Here is a 19,255-nt window from a genome sequence, read left to right as displayed (position 1 = left end):
TCAAAAAGTTTTAATGACTAACAAAACTGTGGTAAAAGAATTGATGCTCTCCCCACACAAATAAAGTTACCAGTAGAAACTGAATTCTATCCAGTTGATAAATACTTAAGATTATAAAGAGGTTTTACTAAGTTCTTACACCCAGTCATTCTTTTATTTTCAGGTCCATTTGTATAGCATTTATAGTCATATTCTTATCAGTTTAAGAATCTTATTTCTGTTAGCTATCATAAAATCATAATATATTGTTATTCTGAAATGATCGATCCACATGAAAAAATGTTTTGTAAATGGTTCAAAAGCCCATCAGTGTAGGTCACGGTCTTCTTCATGAAAACTTTTCAGGTATCTCTTCTAAAACCAACATGCCTCCAATTTTTAACATGTCTGGTTAGAAAGTTAGTTCCAATGTCATCAGCCTATCAAAGTATAGGTCTTCCTCTATGTTGGGTTACAAATGGTTAAGCCATAAAAATCTTCAAAAGTAGTAATCATTTTTAAATAACCTGTCTATTTCAGTTAAGTCGATTTAACTTATGTGAATTATATCTGGTTCTTTGTTGGTTTTGTGCAATTCTGAATTGAAACATTTATGGTACACATTGTTAATCTGTACTCTTTTAAACTTAGCCTTACATTCTAAAAATCTTACATTCAAAATTATCAATCCTATTTTTAACTTTCTTTGTTAGAAATCAACATCAAATATTTCTTAGTACTTGATCCATTCTTATGCGCCCAAAGAAAATTTATATCGCATTCCTCATTTAAGAAATTTTACAACCAAACATATTTTTTTAGGTTTTCACTTCTGAAAATTGTACTATTTTTTAAAAAAAACTATGCTTTAACTACTTTTGTGACTTATTATTTTTTTTACTTTTATATGTATACTACTTATTTTTGGTTTACATATGTACATTACTTATTATGATTACAAAATGTTTTGTTTTTGATAATATACTACAAGCAGTTGTTGATAAAAATAACTACATTTATAAATGGAGTTAGAATTTCATTCCTAATAAATGTTTGTCGTGTATTGAAACATATAAAGAAATAAATGAGAATCTATTTAAAGAAATCAATGAAATATTTAACTGTATAAATTGTATATGTTTACCTGAATAAAAAAAAGAAGTATGTATGAAAATCTAGTTTAATAACATTAAACTAAACGTGTTTTATTCAATCTAGCTTAACAACAATAATGATCATCAATAAAAAATTTATATCTAGTTATAATTAGTATGTTTAGATAATTTATTTTCTGATTGTACGAATTGTAGAAATATATTAATCTAAGTTACATGCTTTTTAGTTTTGTTAATAGTTGTACTTGATAATATTTATCTAAAAAACCATTATTTATTGCGGTTTAAATCTGTTTTTTTAAAAAAACACCTATACTAATTACTAGTTTTAAATGAATAATCCTAAAAAATTGAAATAGTAAGATTTGACCTGTTAAAAACTTTGTGGCTTTAATGCAGATAGAAATAACAGTTGACGCCTTTCAAGCACTCAAAAACAGACGCCCATTCTCAAGACTTGTCGAACGACGTGATAGCGAAAAAATAAGTTGTCAACAAAAAAATGGAAAAAAAGGTGAGAAACAAAACCATAGAGTAAACGAGAGTAAAACAAAAATAAAGATGAAAAAACAGGACAAAGAAAGCTACTATTGCCTAGTGGGGCAATTTAGCATAAAATGTATCCCCCTAATGGTTGCCTATTTTTGATCACTTGACATGTGGACTTTAATTTCCATTTACATATTTTTAAAGCCAATGAAGTTTTATAATAAGTAATTTTTTTCCCCTACTAAATTATGTCTTCTAATTTATCAATAAAAAAAATGGTGGAACAATTGAACAAAAATAGCAAAAAAAAAGTTATATTAACACTTACATTGTGTAATATTTTTTCCCTGTGATATAATAAAGTCTATGAATTTAAAAATCATAAATAAAATTTATTTTATCAGTCTACTTCTATGATTATTGTATTAATAACACCAAATTATCTTTTAAACTAGTTTTTAGAGTATGTATATTTTAGTCACTAAAAGGATGTTAAGGCACTTGTAAAGTACAAAATTGTTTGATTCTGCCAAACTTGCTCTATTCCACATGAAAACATTTAATTATACACCAGTAGATTATAACAAAACCACATAAAAATATTGTGATTCAATGTATTCAGTGTCATGCAAAATACAAATTATGCTTATTTTATTGTACGCAGTACTTTATAATAGTGCAATATATTTTGTATATCATGTCAACATATGTTGTACATTTTGTGACACTGTGTTAAATCATAATAATGTTTCATGATTTAATTCTTTTCTAAAAATACTTAAATGAATGTATAAAACATCAAAATTCATTTTTAATGGAGCAATTTTATAAATGGATTATGCTGAAGAACACATTTAAATCATCATTAATTTAATATTTTGAATAATCATTTCAACCTTGTGTACCAATGTTATATGCAACAAGCGGAAAAAAGATGAAACTAAATACACATTTATTTTGAAACTATTAATTTTGATATTTAATAAGAAAAAATCCGTTTTAATTAGATTTGCTCATCGCTTTTTTTAATTCGTTCACTAAAAAAGTATTCAAAAATCTTAATATATGTAAGCAAACTTAAATAAAAATAGTAATCAGTGCTAAATTTGTTGGAATGTTCAGTGTGTTGCTTTTTAAATAATTAATATTATAAAAACAATTTTCAATAAATTATTACATTAAATGTAAAGAATAGTGTTTTATTATTAAACTGAAAATTTATGAAATATTTTCGAATTTGTTAATTTTTACATTAATGTTGACTATTTTCAAACTCAAACTGATATTTATTCTGTGTAGCATGAAAAGCTCAAATTTGAAATTTGTGCAACTTCTAATTTCAGAATAAATGGATTTTTCTAAGAGTATATCAATATAAAATAGAATAGTATGAAAATATATAAAATAGGAATTTTTGTGATGTTTTTTTTCCAATCGACTGCTTATACACAATTCTAAGACATTAAATTTAATTTAACAAAATATTCATATTGTATTTATTATCTCTTTAGACTATTAACGCAATCTGAAGTATTGTATTTTTTTTTAAATAAACTATAAAGAAAAGTAATACACAATAGTTAGTTTTCAATTTATTTTGTAAAATATTTTATTATACTTAAAATATTTATGCTTACACGTGAATTTTAAACTTTTTAATAATAAAATTATATTTTAATATTAAAAAAGGTGCAAACACAGTAGAGTACTTTAAAAGTATGTTTTTAATTTAACATTTAATATATTTTAATTTCGAATAACCATGAACACTAGATAGTTGTAGGAAAATTTAAAAATTGGGTGTCACAAAAATGCTTTCCCGGGTAATTTTAAAATGTGGCTTTTCATTATATAATCTCAAACTCTTCACCTTAAGTATTAATATATTTTGGAATATTTTACTTGTTACTCTTATTTTATTTGTTCTTATTTTACTTATCACACTGTATTTTTAATGCCATATTTTTGTGTCTCATACTTTGACATTTTAATTAGTGTAAATTTTTTATGAAACTAAAATAAATATTTTTTCTGTAACTAAATTACAAAGAAAGATGCACTCTTAAAATAAGTTTTATTTCTAAAAATTTCAGAACAGTTTTATAATTAAGACACAGAGTGTTACAAAGAAAATTATAAAATTCAAAAATTTCAAAGGTAAGTACATATTTTCTATAAATATATGTTATAAAATTATAGCATTTCCAAAAGAAATGAAAGACAATTAAAAAAATAGAAAACTGTTATGATATAAATCTTTATCTAAATTAGCTAAGCTCATTTTATTGCTATCAGAGATATCACAAATGACAAATTTTAGTTAAGGAGTACACTACAATTTCTCTTAACACATTGTTTGTTAAACATACTATCTTCACAAACTGTGGCTTACTAGCGATATTTCACATTGAATTGTTTTCCCTACATTTTTATATTATTAAGTACTCATTCCACATTCATTTGCACATAAATAATAGTTTTTATAACAAAAATGAATGCATGCTTAGATAGAAAAAAAACTTCCTCACTTAACTGTGTTGAAATTGATAAGAGGCTGGCAGATATAACAATAATAGTATTTAAAGACATTATTGGTATATACCAAACTGTATGCGGATAGGAATTTTTGATGTTAGATTAAAAGTTTTGTATAGTTTCAGTACAGAGTTGAGCATACTGCTCTGAAACAGTTTTCTGTTTTGTACGTCACATAATTTGCAGAATTCTAAACATTAAAAGGAAATTCCATGATAACAGAGTTATAGATAAACAAATAATGGTTTTACTCTATTAAAAAAATTAATCCAACTATAATTAGAATGTGACCTTAAAAATAATATAAATGTACTTATAAATAATAAAATAAATTCTTTAAAAAATTATAATTAAAAAAATGCTGTTAAAACAGATAAATAGAAATCACCTTTTGTTTTTAGGCACCTTTATATTTAAACATATTAATTATAAAATATTGCATATTTTATAGAAAAAAAATAATGCATTTTATTTAATAACGAATTCAAAAATGTTGCTTTTACAAAATTTAACTGCTATTAAAATTTAAACAAAAGATAATTCTTTCCTGTAACAGACTAAAATCTGGAGCAACAAATTTTAACTATTTTTTTTTAGTTAATATTTAAAATGATGTTTTGCAATTTACTGCAGGTTATTTGCCTAGTAAATTCAGTAATTCAAGATGAATTATATACCACCTAACATCTGATTGACCTTTAAAAGAGGAATAAAAGCAACATTAGCATGGAATGGCCCTATAGTATTATGTACTTCTAGCTCGGCAATAGACATCAATGAAGCATATAAATAGTATGAATAGTCTCAAAATAATTCAATGTGAAATAATAAAACAACAAAAAAGTGCACAAATTACTCTGATTAGTAATAACATTTGTATTTGGGAACAAGAATTCTTAATTTCTGGAGAAATAAAAATTTATACGAGCTGTTTGTGATTGTAATGGCAATAAAAGTTTTTAATTTAATATTTGATTTTGGAAGAAATGACATATTCGTTATTAAAACTAGCATCAATAATTTAGAATTTATGTAGCCAGTTCAATAACGACTTGACTCGTCGGAAAGAATTAAATTTATTTGACTCAACTAAATTATTTACGTTCTTATATATTGTTGTATGTTATTTATTACTGCAGTACAAATATACCCTTTGTTAATTGCTAGCATATTAGCATTTAAATCTTAACATGTATTTAAGAATCTCTTTTGTACAAAAAGATACGAAGAGACAAATAAGTTTCTCTCATTAAATATTATTAAAAATATATAATTAATATTTTTTCAATAAGTTACAAAGCATCAATCATATTTCGATTTCATTAACCAACTGGAAACAATACATCATTCGTATAATCAAGTTCCACTGTACTGAAATACTATATACAATAAGGCTACTGTTTCTCTATACAAGTTTAGACTTCTAATATTTTATTTCTATCTATTTATCTCTTTTTTTTCAGATTTTAGTCTAAATTAATATACAGTAAACAAGCTACAATCTAAATACCTATCTTTAAAAGTTACTTTTTATGTAGACAAATACTGTAAAAAAGACATTTTCGTGATATACAAATTATTCACTTAGTAACAAAAAATAAACAAGTAATTCACATTTTAATAAATACATTACTTTCAAAGCTAACATAATTAAATGCAAGATTTGTACTTTTGTTACAACTACTGTAATATATTTGTTTTCCAGAACAGCACTATAATAAAGCCTATCTGCTGGTGTATCTGTAAGGTTTCTTTTATAACTAACTACTGACTAACTCTTTTTTAATTATAATATACATGTCATAAAAAAATCACAAAGTTTATTTTTACAATACTTGTTAATTTTTAAATAGATTACTTAATATATATTTTCAAAATTGAGAAATCACAGAGGACCATGATGTATGTAAAAGAATTAAAGTTTACGTATATATATATATATATTTTGGTTGTCATTTAATAAGTTAGTGCACTTTGTTTCATTGATGAAAGTAGAATAATTTTATTTTATTCTTAATAACTAAATTTTGGATTATCAATATATTTTCAAATCTAGTTTGGGAGAGATTTTTAATAATAATACTCGATAGTTTAAATAATAATGTTTTGTTACAAATAATATAAATACTTTAAATATAAAAATACATAACTACACAGTTAAAATAAAACAAAAATTACAACGTATAAATAATTTTTAATGTAATATTAAGTACAAGAAATGAAAACTTCAACAATTTAAATTTGCAGTCAGACAAATATCCAATTCAAACAAATATCCAAGATAAAAGAGGAAATAACACTTCAAAATAAATTTTCTGGAATAAATAATAAAATGTACTAATCTAACAATCCTTATTCAAATTAAAATAGCAAATGCAATAAAGAGATAAAAATACTAATTTATGCAACTTGTTATAATTATTGTATAAAATTTTTTTTAAAGGCAAACTGAAATTTAGTGTAAAGGAAGAAATAACTTGCCTATTCCTATAAATTAATTTACACATAAACTATTTTAATCATTAACATAGTATACTATTTTAATAATTAAGAATTATTTTATTAAAATTCTAAATCATTAATTAACAATTCAGTTAATTTAACAATTCAGAATTTAAGGAACCTTGTTAGCTATATGGAGTATTTTTCTTCTTCTGCTGCAAGTTTAAGGCACTTTGAAAGATTATAGTGAAATCTTTCAAAAATAGTTTTTCTCTTTTTTTGTGCTAAATTTATGCATAGAGTAATTATTAGGCAGAACTTTAAAGCTTGTTTACTTTTTGAATTGGAATTTTAAAAATATTTTTTTTTGAACGCAAGTAGTATTTTTCAAAGCTGCAAATATTCAAGTGCAATTTTTTATAATTGCACAAACTTAGTTTTTTTTATTTATCAATGAAAACTTGTAACTAGGTAGTTATTTTTGAAATGAAAAAATTAATTGAAAATTGTTTTAAATTGCAATAAATTTTGCATGTATATAAGAAGTATTACCTTAAAAATGTTGCCATTATAATTTCTTTAGCTATTTTAAAAAAAAATACAATTAATGTTGAAGGAGAAAATGACAGAAATTACTGTTCTCATAAATTTAAACTATTGAACAACAGTATTTGACATTTTACTTTCTTTAACTTTTGGAAGACAATTTAGTTATAAATATTAGTGTTAAAATATTTCATTATGTTCTCAAAATGCATTAAAATAAATTTTCAATAATTATTATAGTAATATTTATGTAAAGTCGCTTGTTATATAGTTACCAAACTTCATAGAATAAAATTTTTTTTTGAAGTTTTCTCTATTTTCTTTCAATTCTGCTTTTCCATTAAAAATGTTTCGAAGGTAATCTTCAAAATTATGTTATTTTAAGGTGAAAACTTTGTGAGATGCTGAAAAATTACAGTTTTACAACAAATCTAAGTTGGGAAAGATCACAACTGCTTAGGTTAAAGTTATAATAAAAAAAAATGAATTATATCGATATAATTATTGTGATACATAATATTCATTATCATTGATGTTACAGGCTATTTAGTAATTAATGGCAAAAAACATAGGAGGATGCTTATGTCTTCCCCAATATAAATAACTTACAGTGATGTGAATGTTAAGTGATTCAGATCAGTAATTTTCTTAAGTTAAAAATAAGCTAGTTTTCAGTTTTATAACTTAAGTTTTATACTCATAAAGTCGTTTAAATTATAATTTTATTTTTTTTGGGATTTGTAAATTTATTAACAATACTGACCTAAATAAAATTAAAAACATCCCACTTTTGCAATAATATAAAGTACACTCTCAATATAATGAACTCAGATTACTTCAAAATCCTGTTATGTCAAAAAAATACTTTCCTCTAGGCATTATATATCAACCTAATGTTAATTTGAATTTCTGAGTCGAAGAGTTTCTTCTCAAAACCTTGCTATGTTGAATTTTTTCAGAAAAATTACAAAGTAAGTTAAGTGGAAACCAATTCTTTTCCATTTAAAGGCATAATTATTTTTGTCTTACTTTTAAAAATAAAATTATTATTATTGTAATTAGACTTATAGTCAACTATCATTACATACATATTTAATAGTAAGTATTTATTCTTGTGTTTCATGACTCTACTTTTTAGAGCAATATTTTAGAATATATTTCTCTACTTTTTAGAACATATTTAGTTCTGAACTTGTTATTTTAAAAACTCGCAATCTCGAAATTTTTTTTAGCATCCCTTCAACGTTGAGATATCGAGAGTGTACTTGGAGCAATTTTGTGCTTATGTGCATGTCTTGGATCAATTTTTTACTAATATATTACAGAACTTTGGAACTGTTGTGGAGAATTGGGGAAGTGATTATGACACTGAAGTTATTAATCATAGGTAATGAAGAATCTGAGTGTTGATAATTGTCAAAATTATGAAATTGTACAGTTTTTTCCTCATCTTTTTTAATTTGAAGAATTTTAGGATTTGTTTTAAGAAAGGCTTACAATTAAATTACTTTGGTGTTCAATGTACTATTAAATTAATATAAATATAACATAAAAAAAAACTGATAGGTGGAATAAGGTTTGCCATTAGATTATAGCTGCAAATATAAGAAATTAATTTATAGAGATATTGTTTTGCTGTTTTAATTAATCGAAATATATTTAAAGCAATAGAAAAAATAACTTTTCTACCATATATTAATTAAAAAAAATTTTAAAAATAACACTCTAGTAGTCTACTTTTTAAAAAAATTTAATTACCCTGTTCAATTAAAGAGAGAGTAGAAGTTCAAGTTCAGTACAATTTTAGTGATTATAATAAAATTATGATAAAATGACTTTTTAAATTCTGAGGTATAATTTGCAGAGTAAGATTTTTTTACCATAAACCATAATATTTCATCTATCTTTAACTTTTCTTATGCTATTCTTCAAAGTGTATTTTTTGATGGTAAACTATTTTACAATTACATTTTTAAGTGCAAGATACAATTATATAATACATTTATCATAGCTTTAAATCACTATATAGCAAGCTAAACAATTTCATAAAATAAATTTTCTTTAAACGCAAACGCTATAAAACATATTAATAATAAATAAACATGGTTTAAATTAATAAATACATTGCAATATTTTTAAAAACATACACCAAAGCTAAATTAGTTAAATCATATTTCAAATTTTCTCTCTCAGCAAAAGCCATTACATAAAAAAATTAACTTTCATAAAAAAATACACTTGAATATAGAAGTATTAGTTTACATCACTTTTTAATTGACTTGTGACATTTTTTCGATATTGTAACCCCTTTTAACAGTTCTTCTACTATTCTCAAGGCAGATGTAATACAACCATTGAAGTTGGATTCTGTAAAGCTATCACCGCCACAAATGAGGCATGGGTGTGCATTTAAAACAACACAACCAGGATTATCAATATAAGCATCAATAACCTGTCAAATAAAAATAAATATGTTTATGATATGAAAAACAAATATGTTAAATATATTTTTCAAGCAGTTCCACAGCAATAGTTTCATTAAAAGTAAGAAATTACTTTAATTTTACTAAGACTTTTTTTTAAAAAAAATGTGCTACATACAGGGTCAGTCACAATTCTCTATGGAGTTTGGAAGTCTTATAAAAAAAAACAACCACCATGCTCCCCGTGAGTTTTTCCACCGGTTACATCAAAGATTATGTGGTGTTCAATGCCACATCATTTAACAAAATTATGACAAAGGATCATGACTGCATTTGCTATCATTGATTTTGACATGACGCAGCGAATGTTATCAAAGATTATGTGGTGTTCAATGCCACATCATTTAACAAAATTATGACAAAGGATCATGACTGCATTTGCTATCATTGATTTTGACATGACGCAGCGAATGTAGCGGAAATTAGACTTGAAGTCAGTCGCATCACTATAGGTTTACAAATGAAATATTTCTGAAAATTAAAAAAAAAAAAGAAGGTTATCAGTTTTGAAATTGTACATAAATTAAAGGCTGCACAAGGAGCCTAACTGCAATGTTAATAATTCCTTTACATTGTAACTAGTCAGCAACATAGGTTAAAGAATTATTTAGACAACTCTCCGAAGACAACAAGAAAATGTATAATAATAAAATAACATGTTGAATTTTGAGAAGGGGAGGATTTTGCGTGATGGTACTTGATAGAAGATGAAAATGGAGCACCCCTTTTTTTGAATTTTAGGTCTGACAAAAATAAAACTATTTTCTCCTTTTAACTATACCCAAATTACGGATGGTAGTAAGCTTGATGGAAGGGTTGGTCTTGCTTTTGTAATTTATGAAAATGGAACAGAGAAGGTTACTGCCAAGCACCGACTACATAATGAATGTACTGTTTTCCAGGCTGAACTTTTGTGTATAAACCTGGTTGTTAAGTGGATACAAAATTCTTTTAGTGAAAATCAAATTTTTAAATATCTCATTTGTACAGATTCTCTTTCTTCACTTTTTCTTTTGCGTGACACGACTTCTACTGAGAAGCTTGTGGTGGAAATTCACTCGATTTTGAACGCTCTTGAAAACGTAACTATTCATTTTTCTTACGTTCGTGGCCATAGCGGTATTTTGGGCAATGAAAGAGCAGACCAATTGGCTAGGGAAGCTACGTGTGGTGAAATAGACTTAAGGGTGTCTGTTCCAGCTTCTCACTGGAAGCGCATCGCTAGAGATAAAATCATTGCGGACTGGAATGCTGAATTTCTTGCTTCGCCTCGGTCGCTTTGGACGAAAAGGTTCTTTCCATCCATTTTTCACCGTTTGCAATGTAAATTCTTTGCAACTGATTTTAAATTGACCCAAATTTTAACAAACCATGGAAATTTTAAGAGATATTTATTTCGTTTCCATCTGCAGACCAGTGGAATTTGTGCTTGCGGTGATGCTGATGAAGATGCTGAACATATTCTTCTTCACTGTAGTCTCTATGCGAGTGCCCGAATGAATTTAAAGACTGATTTGAGACGTCTTTCAATTTGTTGGCCACCTGTCTTATCAGAACTGGTCAAAAGTATTGAAAGTCTTGCGGCCTTGCGGAATTTTGTTTTTAATGTAAATTTGTAAATTTTTCTCCTTTTGTTTTTTACTTACAACTGTAAGCCTCATGCTATACTTTGTGGTGCATGAGGAGTTTTAAGTCGTTTAAATTAAAAAAAAAAAACTATACCCAAACCTAAAAAATGTTTTTCTTCTTTAAATAATTTAATTTTATAACTATTTTTCTAATGTTCTGTGTCTGTTAGTTTACATATTTTGAAAAGTAGTATAAATTTTGTTTGGCATCAAATTTTGCTTGAACCATTTAGGAAACAATTTAACTTACAAGGGAATCAAGATCAGAATTTCAGCTAAAATGTGTTGAAATTTAGATTGATGTATAAATTTTATTTCACGATAAAATATCTTTTGTAGTGGACAGAAAACATTTGAAAGGTATTATTCTCCAAAAAGGGGGTTCCGAAGAAGATTTTAGCTATCTAGTTAGTTGGAAAGTGGTTTTGTTTGACAACAAACTCTGCTTGTAGCAGTCTGGAAATGAAATGAAGTTGTAGTTGTTGAACATCAGGCATAGAACTCTATTAGAGATTGGAGTATTTTAGATTGTCGGAAAAGGTGAAAAGTTTGATCGCAAGACTAAATTTTACTTGCGTAAATGGGAGTTAAAAGAGAGAAGCCATAAAATAATTCTACACTTTAACTCTTCATCACTTTTTAGTTACTCTTATTGTACTTAACACTTTTATAATTTCTAAAAATATTTATTCACAAAGACATGAATTCTTAAAAAAATTATATAGCTTCGAAAACTTATTATAATTTGTCAGAGGTATGCATTTTAACTTTACTTTAAAAGTAGCATATAGTTAGATACAAATATGTTATAGCAATCAATGTAGTTTAAAATCTTAATTTTTAATTACATTGTATCATATTTTATATCAATGAAATTTAAAAGCAGAATTAGCTTCAACTTTAAATTTTTTAATTAAACATTATTGTTCACTGCAAGCTAATATAATACAATGTTATAAGGAATAAAATTCACAAATCAGAAGTAAAAAAATTAGAATATAATTCATAAATCTATAGAAGATATTTCTAATTATTTTTTTAATTTTTATTTATAATTACACTATAAAAATAAATAAAAATCAGAAAAAAATTAGCAATCTTTGATTTAGACAGCACTTATTATAATGAGGAAAAATTGCAAAAAATTAACATAAACTTTAGATTGCTATTTTATATTTTTACATCCAACTGTAGAACAGCCGAACCAATTCAGAGTTTACAACTACCAATGTTCAATTCTGTAGCCATGGTATATTTATCACTGAAGATATTTTATGTTAGCATTGTGGTCAAAGCTAACCGGGATCAGAATTCGTATTAAATAGCCATTGCTGGGACCCAACCCTGGGTTACCTCATTGGGAGGTGAACACTCAATCCCCCTAGCCATCACAGCTGTCTAGATTTTGATAGAGAATATTTTGATGCATAGAAACAGTAAAGATGGAAATTAAAACATGAACGAAATTTTTTTAGAACTGATTACCTGAGCATTATCCCATTTAATGCACTCTACATGAGATGGTTCAGGTACATTGTTTACAAGGCACTTTAATTGCTTAAGTACAAGATCTTTTATTTCATCTTCACTTGAGTCAGAGTATTTATGAAAAAATTTAACAGTTGTGTGCATAACTAAAGCTGGCAATTCGTTTGGTTGACCTGAAATATAAATGGTATTACAGAGGTCCAAATGCATTTTGTAAAAAAAATTTATCTGTAATATTTAAAGTTTATTATGCCAATATATAAAATTTTTCTATTGCTATCACACAGGTATAATAAAAAGAAAATTCTGAATTAAAAAGATTAAAATTTATAATCATGGACTTTGCTAATTATCTTTAAATCATTCAAAGCAATATTAACATTTATTGATTGCAGAAATCTGTAATAAATCAAGAAGGTTAGGAAAAATGGAATTACAATTGAAGGTAATTTATATGAGAATATCACTTTAAAATGAGAATATGATACCATGCAAGATTAAAAACAATTAAGAACTATCAAACTTAATATGCTATCTAAATTAATATTTCACTTAATCTTTTCCTTTTAAGTTTTTAAATCTAGTTGTAGGTAAATTCAAAATTCAGATTATTTTATACTTAGCTGAACAATTTAAAACATTTGATAAGTGTGAAAAATTAATTTCTAGATGGAATGCACTTTGTTGATAACATAATATACAGAAAAATAAATCAAGTTTATATTTTATAGATTTTTGTATTAAGAAAGTAATATTTACAAAACTCAGTTTTAATTAAAATAAAGATTTTATAAAAAAAAAAGAAGCAAAATTAAGTCAACCTCTTTTACGATTATCTAGAGCTATAAAAGCAATGATGTCATCATCAGGAAAATATTTCATAGACCAAGGCAATTCTTCGAGAACATTCTGTGATTGGTTATACATCAAGGTGACAGCATATCTTGAGGAATATTTTACTTGCTCCATTGCCATTCTGATGTCATCATCTTGATCTGAAATAAATACAAAAAGATTATAAATACAAAATTCAAAATTAAAAGCTTTAACAATTGATAGCTGATAAGTGTAATTCTAGAAAATAATCAATTTATAATTGATGATAAGAATTATTTCAAAGAATCATAATAATTATATTAACAAACATTGCATGAAATGTAAATGAAGTTTTTAAACCCTTTTAAAAGATATTAAATTTTCTTACATGTACTTATTCTGCAATCTGCAATTATTAGTGTTGAACAAAGCTATTTTGAAGACATTAGTAAACATTAAATATAGCAATAATTTTTTTCTTCAAAACTAACTTTAAAGAGATTAAAATTTCCCATCAATTGTCATTTCATTAAAATAATACTAATTATGTTAATATTATTTATACATATATAGAATGACAATTGAAAAAACGTGTGTATATATATCTATATATATAAAACAGAAAAAAGTGCTTAACTTATAGAGCAGAGATTCCCAATCTTTTTACGGCAAAACCAATGCTTCTATAGACTTAGCAACTTAAAAATTTTTTCTGAAATAGCATTTTCAATGAAATGTCATTGAGTAAAATAGCTGTTTCTAAAAAAACAGTGTCAAGCTAAATTGTCATTTGAAAAAAAAAAAAAAAATGAACTGAAGAAAAGATTGATTTTGTATGAAATAGAATCACATGAAGAACATTAAGAGTCTTCTAAAATAATAAGATAAATAAACTAAAATAAATCTAAATATGTCCTGTTATAATGTGTTTATGAAACATGTCTAAAATTTAATTAAAAAGTAAAATTTTAAGAAATTTTTTTTAAAAAGAAACAAAAATTTTGATAATCCATATTGCAAGACCTAATAATCCAAGTTTTGTAACTCCTGATATATTGAAATAAAATTTCTAAAATTTTTGTAACGAAATTAAAATATTTTACCAATTATAAAAAATTTTAAAAAAAGCTACAACATTTTATTTTACTAATGATATCAGAAAAAGGGAAAAATGAAACACCATATTTAATTTTATTTATTTATTTCCTTTAAGTTTAAAAAAATAAAATATTTGATAGGTACATTTGCGCAGAGTAAATGAAGTGTTGATTCTGAAAATTTACAAAAAATACACCAGCAAACATTGCACAAAACTTACTTAATTTTTGAAAATTTCCAGTTAATTTCAAAACTTCTGGAACAGGTATAGTTAGTATAACAGCATTAAATTCTTTTACAATTCCATTACTAGCTTTAATTTCCCATGTGCTTGTATCAGGTTTTAAATTCATTTCTGTTACTTCATATCCTAAATGCACTGTGGCATCTACAAAGATATTTTTTTATTACCACTATTATAAAAGGAAAACATAATACACGTTAATGATTTAGGTTATATACATTAATGATAGAGGTTAACAAGAATATTTATGATTGCTGAGCAAGTAATGATTTTTGAAAAGAGATATAAATCAAAATATCACACCTTAATTTTGATATATTTTTATTTTTTTAACTATGAAAATAAAAATACAGTAGTGTAAGATATTTTTAATGCATTCTATATTCCTTGATTAATACTGAAATTTCTTTTTAACTGAGTCTAACTTAAAAAAAAAAGAAAAAAAATTTTTTTTTTAAGTACAGGATATTATAAAATAAATATTTTCTAGGTATCTTCTAGAATTTATATTTTTTTGCCACAGTTTGAAAACATTTTTACTAAAACTAAATGCATAAAATACATTTTATTCAGAAAATTTTTAAGACACTTTTGTTTTGCAAAAACTTGCATAATGACAGTAGGAGGTTATTATTTGTGATATGCATTGAACAGTACAAAAATTTATTTTATAAGAACTTCTACAAACTTAGATTTTTCATCATTAAAATTTATTTTAAAAATTTAATGGAGTCAATAGTTTTTTTTAAATATAATTAATATAGTTTTATAGACCTTCTCAAAGTCAAATACAGTGGAATAAATAAATAGCAAATACAGTACACTTTCGATTATCTGTGCGCGGATTATCCGGTTTGCGGATTATCCGTGCTCATTCGGGAGTCACACAAAAAAAATAAAGAAAAATATTTTCAAGTTTTATAACACAACCAAATTTTTCGAAGCAATATTCGTATTGAATTGCAGTATATGGAATATCAGCAGCATGGCGAAAGGTAAAATCGTCTACGTTATCACGATCGTGGAGAAAGATCATACCGCTTGATGAATAATCTTCTTGAAATATTCAAGAAAAATATGATATCAGTATTCTTGAACAAGCAAAAGAAATCTAAGGTTTCGAAATTCTTGACGAAGAAAATTTAAAAGTTTGGTTTCAAAGTGATGCATGCGAGCCTGGGTTCCAGTATTTGACAGATGAAGGCATCGTTTTGTTGTTAAATCAAATAGTGATGATAGTAACTGATGCAGAAGATGTAGTAAATGAGAGAAATACACTTTCTCATTCTGCTGCTCTGTGGAAACTTTATTAGATTACATGGGAGGATTTGATTACGGTGACATTACTGAGGTTCGTAAAATATGTGTATCGATATATGGCGAAGACGCATTAGACATTTTTTTAAAAGGAAAATTACTTGTTTTATGTTAAACAGCATGCAAATGTCAGTAATTTTTATATTTTTTGTACTGATATTGATTTTTTCTTTAGTAAAAGAGAGTTTTCGGATTATCCATGGTTTTTGATTGTCCGTGCTACCTGTCTTGGTGATTAACCCGGATAATCGGGAGTGCACTGTATTTGTAAACTAAGTTATAGTTTACCAATATACATTTTTTAGAACTGCTAAACATATTGTAAAATATATTTTTTAAAATAACAATAACATCAATTCATACACTTATTATTTACCTGCTCTGTCTAAAAAGTGCCGAATGAGTGACGAAGTACCACCTGGTGCAACCAAATTCATTTTACTTTCAGAGAGTTTTCGGAAATTTTCGATTTTCTGACCTAAAGGAACTAGTTCATCTTTATCAAGTAATTCATCATAAAACCTAAAAAATACATAAATAAACAATACAAATTAAAAAATTTCCTATAATAATTTAAACTACAATATTATTTAACATATAACATATGACAAATAGCAAAAAGGATTTTTGACAGCAACAATTTCTCGTAACACTCATGCTCACTGTTACGAAATTTACTATTCAACTTTTGTAGATTAAAATTATTAAAAATCCATATACACTTGTAAGTGAGAAATGTATCAAAATTTACTCAAAGTCATTTAAAAATTCTTTTCCCCTATAGTTAGGATAAATAGCAATAAAAATTTGAGCTACAATTAATAGCTGTATATCAGTTATCAACACTGTTATTGGGTTAAAATAATGAATCTCTTAGTTATAATTTTTGAAATATTAATTTTACTTTTTTGAAAAAAATATGTAGATTCAAAATCTAATCAGAATAGTTAAGAAATTTTGAACTATTCAAAGCAAGAAATTAGGGTCAATATTTATAAGTTCATAAAAAGCTTAGTAATCGACTTTGAAAATTAAATAATTAAAAACATATGACAAAATAATAAATTAGAAAACAATGTTTGATCACATATAACATGAATTAAAGAATTAGTCACATAAAACAAAGACACACGATTAAATTTTCTTTTATATACTTGCCTTGCATGACTTCGAATGAACTCCAAAGTGGCACTTACGTACTGTGCACCCATATCTGCAGAACAATTTGGTTCACTTGGATTATGGAATGTATGAAATCTGCCTCCTAAAATTCATAAATGAGAAACTGCAGTTAAATCAATATTTATAAATCTTATATATTACAGTAGAAGAGTTTTTCACCCAAATTAGTAAATAACAGAAAACATAAAATACATTACCAAAAAAATTAAGAAATAGAAAATCAGTTCAAGATAACTAATGCTATTTCTTGCATTGGGGAACAAATTTTTTACTGCAAAAAATTATCTTTTGTTTTTACCATTTTATATTAAAATTTAATTACTTTTTTTTTAAATATAGAAATTGTTTACACTGTTAAAGGTGAACTATTTAGTGAGGATTAATGATGAGGAAGCAATGAAAATTACAGGGATGAGATTGGCCAAAAGGCAAAAAAGCTGAATTTTCATGCAAGTAAATTGTGATTTATAGCAAAAATATCAGTAACATATTCTTATCCAGTTTCGCTGATGTTGTAATGTCAACATAGTAATGATTTCGCTGATGTTGTAATGTCAACATATAGCAAGAATCGTCGATAGAAAAACTGACACATTTATAGGAACTAATTTTAAAAAAAACTTACTTTTTACAAGAATCACGATCTTGGATTTTAAAATCGCGTGAACATAAATCACGATATTGAAATCACGTGAATGAAGCTCGATATTGGATTTCAAAAATGTGAAAATACAAATCATGATGCGTAATTTTCAGATCGCGTAGATACAAATTACGATGCATAATTTCTAAATGGCGTGAATACGAATCCAAAGGCTAATTTTTAAATCACGTGTAAATACGAAAATAGATGTTGAATATTACAACCGCGTAAACGAATCACAACATTGGAAAAACTCGCCGTGAATACAAATCGTTACATAGAATTTGAATGCCTCAATACATATCGTGATATTGGATTTTTAAATCTTGCAAATAAGAAATGCAATGAACGATATTGAAATCGCGTGAATAAGAATCACAGTGCGCAACTTTTAAATCAGGTAATTACGAAAATCGATGCTTGATATTAAAATACGAGCTATCTAGCGGAAGGGGAAAAATTAGGAAAATCTTATTTTCTGCTCGTAAAAGCTAAAATAAGTAGATATCTAGAAGGGTTAGCAGTTACGTAGTTTGAATCTTCAATCTATCTTTCGATATATTATATCTATATATCAAATCGGAAATAAATATAATTATTTATAAAAAAAACTGAAACTTTTAGAAAATCTGAGTTTTTGATAATAAGGCTGAAATTCAAGAGACAAAAGTGAAAAAGGCGGAAATCCGCTATAAAGCGGAAAAATCTCACCCCTGAAATTAACAATCATAAACATTGCATAGAACTAAATTTCAATAAACTTGCTTTAGTTTCTGTCATAAATTCTGCAAAAATTATTTTGCAAACTCCTGAGTGAATTCTTTTTAAGTGCTAAGATGCATTTAAATAAAATATGTAAAAGAAAGACATATTTTAATCACTAGGCTAAGCTTAAAAATACTAAATTTTGATTTTTAATGACAGTAAAAAATAAAAATGTTTTATTTAAAAAAATATGGTCACATAAATGAACTGATTTTGTACCAATGTAATTTTCTTTTTCCCAAATTTCAATATCAGCAGAAGCTTCATGTTGGATTAAATTTGCTGTAACACTACCTGTCAAACCGCATCCTACAATAAGAATTTTAGAAAAAATCTTTTTATCCATCTTACTAGAACATTTGTTTTGTATTACAGTTAATAAATAAAACTTGTAAAATGAAAAAAAGTAGCTGACAACTTTTCAAATTTCTTCAGTTCCACTTTAAAAACTGATGGATCCAACTTTTGTTATCATAAGTCATTGA

At 25.6% G+C, this 19,255-nt stretch overlaps 1 protein-coding gene across 2 annotated transcripts; it reads right to left on the bottom strand.

Annotated features, from left to right (window-relative positions):
• Positions 1 to 6,826: 6,826 nt before the first annotated feature.
• LOC107441860 (renalase) lies at positions 6,827 to 19,212 on the bottom strand. Of its 2 annotated transcripts, XM_016055251.4 has the most exons (7): positions 18,990 to 19,210; positions 17,339 to 17,444; positions 16,557 to 16,702; positions 14,840 to 15,007; positions 13,527 to 13,700; positions 12,703 to 12,878; positions 6,827 to 9,558 (listed from the first exon to the last, which is right to left on the bottom strand). In XM_016055251.4, the coding sequence occupies exons 1-7, from the start codon at positions 19,114 to 19,116 to the stop codon at positions 9,370 to 9,372; spliced, it is 1,086 nt and encodes a 361-aa protein (XP_015910737.1). In that variant the 5' UTR covers positions 19,117 to 19,210; the 3' UTR covers positions 6,827 to 9,369. The 2 variants fall into 2 exon arrangements, with proteins under 2 accessions (XP_015910737.1, XP_042908391.1); XM_043052457.2 differs by lacking the exon at positions 14,840 to 15,007 and having other exon boundaries at positions 8,816 to 9,558; positions 18,990 to 19,212.
• Positions 19,213 to 19,255: the final 43 nt, after the last annotated feature.

Source organism: Parasteatoda tepidariorum, chromosome 10 (genome assembly GCF_043381705.1).
Source record: "Parasteatoda tepidariorum isolate YZ-2023 chromosome 10, CAS_Ptep_4.0, whole genome shotgun sequence".
Lineage (NCBI taxonomy): Eukaryota > Metazoa > Arthropoda > Arachnida > Araneae > Theridiidae > Parasteatoda > Parasteatoda tepidariorum.
This window is presented reverse-complemented; position numbering and strand designations above follow the sequence as displayed.